An 8974-nucleotide genomic window follows, 5' to 3' on the forward strand; every position below is an offset into this window, starting at 1 on the left:
CCACGTAGGAGGCCTGGTGGAAAACTGGAGCATTGTCGTTGACATCTGCGATGTGCAGAGTGATGCTTACACTAGAGGAGAGGGGCGGCTTACCTCTGTCAGTGGCCATTATAGTGACGTTGTATTCTGGGATCTCCTCCCGGTCCAGGGCCCCCTCTGTCACTAGCTTGTAATAGTTCTTCGAGTAAGATTTCAGTAAAAACTCAGCCTTTCCTAAGATGCGGCAGTAAACTTCTCCATTTTCTCCAGAGTCTCTGTCTCTTGTTTTTATCAAGGCGATCACTGTTCCTGGTGGTGAATCCTCTGGTAACGGAGTAAACACTGAAGTCACAATCACTTCAGGTGCACAATCATTCTCATCGAGAATTTCGACTTGGATACTGCAGTGGGCTGCTAGATCTCCAGGATCTTTTGCTTCTATACTGAGAGTGTAACTACTAGCAATTTCGAAATCAAAATCATTCTTTGTCGTGATTTCGCCTGTTCTTTTATCTAAGTTAAAAAGTTGTTTCACTTGTTCGTCCACATTATGAAAGGAGTAAGTGATCTCTGCATTGATGCCCTCATCCTGGTCAGTGGCTGTCACTCGAAGCACCGAGAAGCCTGGGGGCACGCCCTCCCGCAGGCTGACCCTGTACATGTCCTGGCTGAACACCGGGGGATTATCGTTGGCATCGGTGACTTGGATTTGGATCTCGGTGCTGCCGCTTTGGGGTGGGTCCCCACCGTCCACAGCTGTTAGGACCAGTTGATGGAAATTCTGCTCTTCTCTGTCCAGAGAATGTTTCAGAATCAACTCAGGATATTTATATCCATCTGGAGTCTGTTTCTCTGTGAGATCAAAGTGCTCATTGTCATTAAGGTAGTAACTTTGTAGTGAATTAGGACCAGCATCCGAATCCAGGGCTGGGTCTAATGGAAATGTTTTACCTGGCTTAGTGGATTCTCCAATTTTTAAATCAATCTTACTCTGTTTGAATATCGGGGTGTTGTCATTTATATCCTGCACTATTACTGCTATATGGAAAATATTTAGTGGGTTTTCAGCGACAGTATCGAAATCCAGAATACACAGAGGCTTCTTCCCGCAAATCTGCTCTCGGTCTATTCTGTCACTCACAAGTAAGTCCCCGCTCTCAGGGTTTACAGTGAAATATTCCTTCTCCGCGCTAACCCGCAGCTTCCGGGCTGGCAAGTCCCGGACATTGAGCCCCAGATCCTTAGCGAGGTTTCCTACCACCGAGTTCTTGGCCAGTTCCTCAGGAATTGAATAGCGAATTTGGTCTGGGAGAGCCCCGCGGAACAAAGACAGTAGGAAGGGCAACAATACCTGCCGCCACCGCGCCGGGCCGCTCCTCTCTGCGCTCGGCCTCATCCTCTGCCTCCCTCCACTGATGCTCTGTTCCTGGGCCGGGAGGAGGAATAAGTCCTCCGTGTATGGCTAAGTCCGGGGTAGGGTCCCTTTTCTTGCTTTTGTTTTCTGTATCCGAATCTGTACTGGCCTCCTCTGTGTGGTCGGTTTGAGCAGGAAGTTACTCCAAGAGGCTCCCAAATGCGTCGCTGATCTCTTTCTTCTTTTGACCTACAGCGACGCCCAGAGGTTTTCCCGTGAAACTGCACCAACGGCTTGTAAATGTTTTGTAAAGAACTATTTTTTATCTTTTCTTTTTTTGCGTTTATAAAGGGTATTTATTTGTTTTTAAACAGGTATACATTCATTCAGTTCCAAATTCAAAAGGTAGATACGGCATATTCTATAGAGTCTTCCTCTCGGCTTTCAACAACATATTTCTCCCAGGAGAAGTGAGTGTTACATTTTTTGTGTATCATTCTGGAGATATGTTTTGTATGGTGCAACAGGTTTTTATAAATGTTCTCCCCCTTTTTAGACACAGATGGAAGTATACAATATGCCATGTTCTGCATCTTGCTTGTTTTACTTATTACATCTAGAAAATCATTTCATATCAGTACATAAAGAGGTTTCCCATTTATTTCTCATAGCCATGTAGTAGTCCATCATATGGTTATATAATAACTTATTTAACCAGAAATAATACTTTCTAAAAGAAACCCAGTGCTCAAACAAAAATATATTTTCCATGTAATATTAGCTTATAAATTATCTACTGCTCTCCTATGCATTTAAAATATGTATCACTCTGATCCTGGAATGTATTCCAAATGCCAGCATCCAAATATATTTGACAGTTTCAGGCCAACTGATATTTTCAAATTATATTTTAATGCTTCAGTATTTTAAATAATCTCTCTTCAGATATGATTTTTCTCTCAGTATTCATTTGCTATTTCCTCTTTCCTCTCTCCGTGCCCACTAAGTGTGTCAGATCACATTCTTGTTTACTCTGTGTATTGCACCACAGTTTCCCACAATGACAAAAACATTTAAAAACGAAAACTCTCCTTCTTAAGTTGAATTGAGGCATAGTCCACAATCCCTTGCTACAATTTTCAGGTATCTACAGGTCACTAATTTGTATAGCCCTAGACATTCATGAATTCTGAATTAACTCACAGACCAGAATGAAAGCACAAGGAACAAAAGTGTTGCATATCCCTGGCACACAGAATATTTCCCCCTTATCAGATCACCTCAGAGCCGCATCGTGACAGAGCAACCTGAGAGTAATTTGCAGGAACAAGGATGAGGCCTGCTTACTAAGCAGCATAAATCCTATCAGTTCAGAATCCAAGTTACCCAACCTTTATAAGTGGCTCCCATGATGAAAAAAGAAAGACTTTAAGTTTATTTTCCTGAGAAGTTGAGAAGGTTCTCATAACAAGGCTACAGTAGGTTATTTTAAAAATTATTAAAATTACTAATCCAACTACTTAAATATGAGTGAAATAAAATGGGAAATATTTTTGGCAATCACAGAAGTGCACCAAAGAAATCACACAAAGTCACCACTGGTACATCTCACAAACTGTGACAACAAAATATTTGAAACATACCAGTCCAGTTGAGAAGCTATCCCTGTTAAAGTTATATCTAACAGAAGATTTTCCCCAGTATTTATAAATTGCTATTGTTTAATTATAATGGAAAATACGCTTTCGATGAAAGAAAAGTAAACTTCAAGCAAAGTATGTTATGGTGTAAAAAGAAGAAATTGAAAAACACTCAGTCCAGATTCAAGAATAGCTTCATAAGACAGAATGCTTTAAGACGAATTTATACAATTCCCTTCTATTTCACAGTTTTAACCTATCTTTTCAGTAATACCTGAAAGAAAATTGCATTTAAAGAAGAAAGGTGATTAGAGGTATAAAAATTAAGAAATTGCTGCTGAAACTAAAACCAAATAAAGAGTACAAAGGATAAATAATAAATAACTTTCAGGTGCAGTAACTGTTATTGATCATTATTAAAGGATCATCAGCCCCTCCCCTTTAAAACAATAAGAACACTAAAAACGAAGTGCGTTTATTTGATATATTACTATCTTATACAATTAAAGACATTTATACAGCTTTCTCCCTACGTTTCAGTGTGGCAAGGTTGACTAACCTGATGAAGATTGGGGTCTCCTTTTGTTTCAAGTAAATCCTGAGCTATCAGAAGAGGCTCGCTTTTCTCGCAGCTCTCTTGGCTGATGAGCGTGTCCGCGTAGTTGGGCTGGGGGAAGATCAGGTGACTCTTCCGCGAGTCCGCGGTGTAGGAGACCTCATGGGAATAGGTCTGCAGGAAAGCGCGCACGTCGTCCACACCCACGAAGTGCGAGGCTGGCACGCCAGCCAACTCGCCTCCAGTAGCCTGCAACTGGCGCGACATGTGCCAGCGCCGCAGTCTGAGCGCCAGCAGCACGATGACAAAGGCGAGGAAGACGCAGGAGACTGCAGCCACTGCCACCACCAGGTACAGGGTGAGGCCCGAGTCGTCAGGATCAGCTGAGGGCTTGAGGCTGCCCAGATCGGTCAGGATGTCTGGGATGCTGTCAGCCACGGCCACGGTGAGCGTGACGGTGGCTGAGAGAGGGGGCTGGCCGTGGTCCTGGACTGAGACAACCAGGCTCTGCTTGAGTGCATCTCTGTCCAGAAGGGCCCGCGCCGTGCGCACCTCGCCCGTGTGCAGCCCCACCGTGAAGAGCCCTGGCTCACTGGCCTTGAGCAGGCGGTAGGACAGCCAGGCATTCTGGCCTGAGTCTCTGTCCACTGCCACCACCTTGGTCACCAGGTAGCCAGGCTCTGCAGAGCGTGGTGCCAACTCGACGCCAGTGGAACCGTCGTTGGGGAGGCCAGGGTACAGGATTTCGGGTGTGTTGTCGTTCTGGTCCAAAATGAACAAACTCAGAGACACGTTGCTGCTGAGTGGAGGGTCTCCACTGTCACTGGCTGTCACCAGTAGCTGCAGGTCTCTAATTTGCTCATAGTCGAAGGAGCGCAGGGCATACAGGACCCCGGTATCAGAGTTGATGGAGACGAAGGTGGACAGCGGCGCCCCCTGGAGTGTGTCCTCAGCCAGGGAATAAGTGACTCTGGAATTCTCAATGCTGTCAGGGTCCTGAGCAGTCATGGATAAAATGGAGGCACCTCTGGGGTTGTTTTCAGGAATGTAAGCAGAGTAGGAGTCATGAGGGAAGGCAGGTGGGTTGTCATTGATGTCTGCCACCTGCAGTGAGATGTGAGTTTCTGTAGACAGTGGTGGAGTTCCGTGGTCAGTGGCAGTTACCGTGATGTTATACTCTGAGACTTCTTCCCTATCTAGAGTTCTGTGTGTTAACAACTGATGATAATTTCCGTAGGTCTTTTCAAGTGTGAATGGCAGATTACCCGGAATAGAACATGTGACAAGGCCATTCTCTCCTGAATCACTGTCATGCACATTGAAAAGTGCAATTACTGCGCCTGGGGAAGAAGTTTCTTGAATAGAGCTGGTGAGAGATGTAACTGTGACTTCTGGAGCATTGTCATTTACATCCAGAACTGTCACCAGTACCTTACTTCTGGCTCGGAGACCAGGTCCGTCATGGGCTTCTACGTCTATATCATAGAATCCAGAGTCCTCATAATCTAGTTCTCCCAGTATTGTTATGTCTCCAGTCAGAGAATTCAACTGGAATAGCTGGGATATCTTATCTCTTACTTTCCGGAAAGAATATGTCACTTCTCCATTGGCTCCTTCATCTGGATCAGTGGCTTTTATGGTGAGTACCCGGGAACCGACTGGCACGTTCTCCCGAACACTCACGTGGTATTCGGGCTGAGTGAATACTGGGGCATTGTCATTGGTATCCACAAGTGTTATGTGAATTCTAGCAGTGCCAGAGTGAACTCGGTCGCCTCCGTCGAAGGCGGTGAGAACGAGGTGGTGAACCGCCTCTTCCTCGCGGTCCAAGGCGCGCTCCAGCACCAGCTCAGGGGACTTAATTCCATCGGCTCCGCTTTGCACGTCTAGGGAGAAGTGAACATTCGAGCTGAGCTGGTAACCCTGCAGGGAGTTTACCCCTACATCCGGATCAAAAGCTTCCGGAAGAGGAAATCTGGTCCCAGGATTTTCATTTTCAGCGACTTTTATTTCCCTTTGCTCTATCCCAAAGTTGGGCGCATTATCATTAACATCGATTATTTCCACTTCTACTCCAAAAATCTTCACTTTGTCCTCTAGGAGAATCTCCAGGCTTACTACACATTTTGGAGATCTGTCACAGAGCTCTTCCCGGTCTATCCTGCCCGCGGTGACCAAGCTGCCGCTTCGCGAGTTCAGAGCGAATAGCTGCGTCCTACCTCTGGAGACGATGCGGACTCCGCGCTCCGCCAGCTCCCGGGGCTCCAGCCCCAGGTCCTTGGCGATGTTGCCCACGAAAGAGCCTTTCTCCAGCTCCTCAGGCACCGAGTAGCGGATCTGTTCGGCCCCCATTTCCCACAGAGCCCCCAGGAGAAAGCAGATCCGGACCAGCCAGCTGCAGTCGGGGCGGTAAGGAGGAGCCGCCATTACAGCCCCGCTGCGGAATAGCTTGCGCCGGGGGTGTTCCCTCGGTGGGGGCTTGAGGAGCCCCAGGATCTTCCAGGTCCAAGATAATAGGCTTTCACCGTTGGATGTTGAAGCTCTCGCGGGTCCAGTTTGAAGCTTTGGTAAAGCACCAGGGCCAGTGCTTTATGATGCAGAAATCTTGTGGTTCGGATTGAATTCCTGGTTGTCTTTTTTTTCCCCCCGATTGGTGAACAGCGACACTCAGAGTCCTAACCTGTTACTGCAATCTAGTCTTGGTAAATAAAGTATCTCTTGTGTGCACCATTTCTTTTCCGCGTCCTATTTCTCCCAAAAGAATGCAAGTCAAACTCCTGTTGTTTGACTTGCAGTGAAAATCTAGGAGCGACCCAAAGCTTTCTGTACAATAAGGCTTATAAAGTAATATATTTTTTTCAGAGAAAATCTGATTTTTTCTAAGAATTTTTTCTCTTTTAACTTTTTGCATATTTATTCTCAAAGCCCATTTCCAGTAGTGTATTGTGTGAGGGACACATTTATCCCTTCCAGGAACAAGGATGGACTTGAAGAATGGAAGAATAGGTAGGTGAGAAGACAGTGTCCCGGGAGTTGGAGGTCTGGGCTCCAGTCCCAACCTGTGCAGAAATAAGCTTCCTTACATGAGCTGACCCTTGAGAATCTGGGACAACTTTTCAATTCCCTTGTAAGACAATATCTACTGTTCAAGAGCTAGTTTTAACCTCCCATCCTGTGCAAATGGGCTTGGCGAAATGTTAATAGGTTTGGGAAGAGAATTTGTTCATTATTTTTGCATATAGAAGATTCTAGGCCACAAGCTATGTCTGTGACTGTCATGTTCACAGCGAGTCCTCCAACTTTAGAACAGCATCTTTCATAGAGTATACAGTCTAATCGTTTTGCAATGTTTAATGAATGAGTCACTAATGCAACTGCAAAGCCTAAAACAATGGGTAACTCACTCTAATCTTAAAATAAGTAATAAAGATAAGAAGACAGAAAAGTTAAACTGAGGCACTCTAAAGAGAAGGCAATATTTCAGTGATCTTTTTTCACATAAGGACACATATAGAAGGCATTATTTTACTATTATTTATAAGTTTACTTTAGCTTTGATTTTAGAAATGATCAGTAAGAGGGAATATTTTAGTAGTTGGGTGTGTATTAGCATTACATGTTTCTTAGTTTTCTTATTCACCAATAGAGTAATTTACTAATCTGAGAAAACTTAAGATAAAGCAGGACATAGCCAATTCTTTATATTATTCCTCACATAATAATTAGCTTCTAGAAATTACTCATAAATTTTAACTAGACACAAAAGTCCATTAACTATTTAGAGTTCTTAAATCTTCAGACTTTGGAGAGTAGATTAGTGCTTTTTTTTTTTTTTAAAGATTGGCACCTGAGTGAACAACTGTTGCCAATCTTCTTTTTTTTTCTCTGCTTTTTCTTCCCAAATCCCCCCAGTACATAGTTGCATATTTTAGTTGTGGGTCCTTCTAGTTGTGGCATGTGGGACGCCACCTCAGCGTGGGCTGATGAGCGGTGCCATGTCTGCACCCAGGATCTGAACTGGTGAAAACCTGGGCCACAGAAGGGGAGTGCTCCAACTTAACCACTCAGCCATGGGTCCAGCCCTAAAGGTGTTTTTCACAATCCTCAAAGGACTCACAAATTTCTGGGGATTGGGAAGTAAAATGAAATGTTTTCAGAAAATTTAACTCATTTCTCAGAAACCTTAAGAAAAAGAAATATGGAAAAGGCTTTATATACAAAAATGTTCATTACATTCCTTATTATAATAGTAAAAAGGTATAAATGGCATAAAAATAATTAAAAAACAGTTAAGAAATTTTTTTTAAAAGATTGGCCCTGAGCTAACATCTATTGTCAATCTTTCTTCTTCTTCTTCTTCTCCTCCTTCTCTCCCTCCTCCTCCTCCTCCCGAAAGGCCCCCCAGTACATAGTTGTATATTCTAGCTGTAGGTCCTTCTAGTACTACTGCGTGGGACACTGCTCAGCACGGTTTGATAAGCCATGCTAGGTCCGTGCCCAGGATCCCAATTGGTGAAACCCTGGGCTGGCGAAGTCGAGCATGCAAACTTCATCACTTGGCCACTGGGCCAGCCCCAAGAAAACTATTCTTGAATGAGATTATGAAGTGGGAATAAAATTGACCCCAAACTAACTAGTGATTCAAATGTAAAATCTGACAGTCTGCTACATGTGATAAGGCAAAGAAGTACTGAGACCTAATTATCGGAAGGCTATATTAAAAATACATGTTGCAGCAATAAGATAAACAGATAAGATAAACAGAAAGATACATAAGATAACTAGAATGCATTTGATGAAGAGGAACATAAACTTTGACTTAGGCAGAAAGAGCAGTCAATATATTTATAAAGAGTAAAGCTGGAAAAAAATAGTATCACACATCAGCTGAGAAAAGGCAGTCCTATTACTAAAGGTGATGACGTTCAAGAAAAAGCTCTCTTTAGCAAGATTTGTTGACTATACAGAAATGCCAACAGTACAGATTGAGAAGTGGTAATTAGGTAACTGCCAAGACTACCGAGCAATCACGCAACCAATCTCCACCCTTCCAATAGACCTCCTCTCCCACTACCATCATTAGAACTATAAACAACGAACAAGGACCAAAAATAAAGCACAACTGAGAATAAAATACAATATATAAAATTTAAGGAGCTTTCCAGAAACTCACGTGAGAGGAAAAGGAGAAGTCATTAGCGATTTGGGGATCTTCACCGCTGGCACATACATCCATAGAAGGATCTTCACACAGGAGATCCCGAGGGGGAGCCATTTCCGGGGTCAGGTTAGGAAAATTAAATTTAGTCTTTGCTGAATGCGAGGCAACACAGAGACTGTAGGAATACGGCAGTGTTCCCTCATTGTAGTTTGTGGGAACCATTGGTCCAGACTTAGAACAGAGACCAGGCTGAAAGCAGCCCCAGGCGGCGGGGCTGGAGGAGC

The 8974-nt window shown here is 44.0% G+C and overlaps 1 protein-coding gene across 1 annotated transcript in view; it reads right to left on the reverse strand.

Annotated features, from left to right (window-relative positions):
• Window positions 1-6489: 6489 nt before the first annotated feature.
• Window positions 6490-8974, reverse strand: part of LOC124242614 (protocadherin gamma-B1-like) — a 4254-nt gene continuing 1769 nt past the window's right edge. The window contains exons 2-3 of the mRNA XM_046667778.1: window positions 8703-8971; window positions 6490-6588 (exon numbers count right to left, since the gene is read on the reverse strand). Coding sequence (XP_046523734.1) covers window positions 6490-6588; window positions 8703-8971 — 368 coding nt within the window. The remainder of the gene's footprint in view (window positions 6589-8702; window positions 8972-8974) is intronic.

The sequence above is a fragment of the Equus quagga genome, chromosome 7 (assembly GCF_021613505.1).
Source record: "Equus quagga isolate Etosha38 chromosome 7, UCLA_HA_Equagga_1.0, whole genome shotgun sequence".
In the NCBI taxonomy this organism is placed as follows: domain Eukaryota; kingdom Metazoa; phylum Chordata; class Mammalia; order Perissodactyla; family Equidae; genus Equus; species Equus quagga.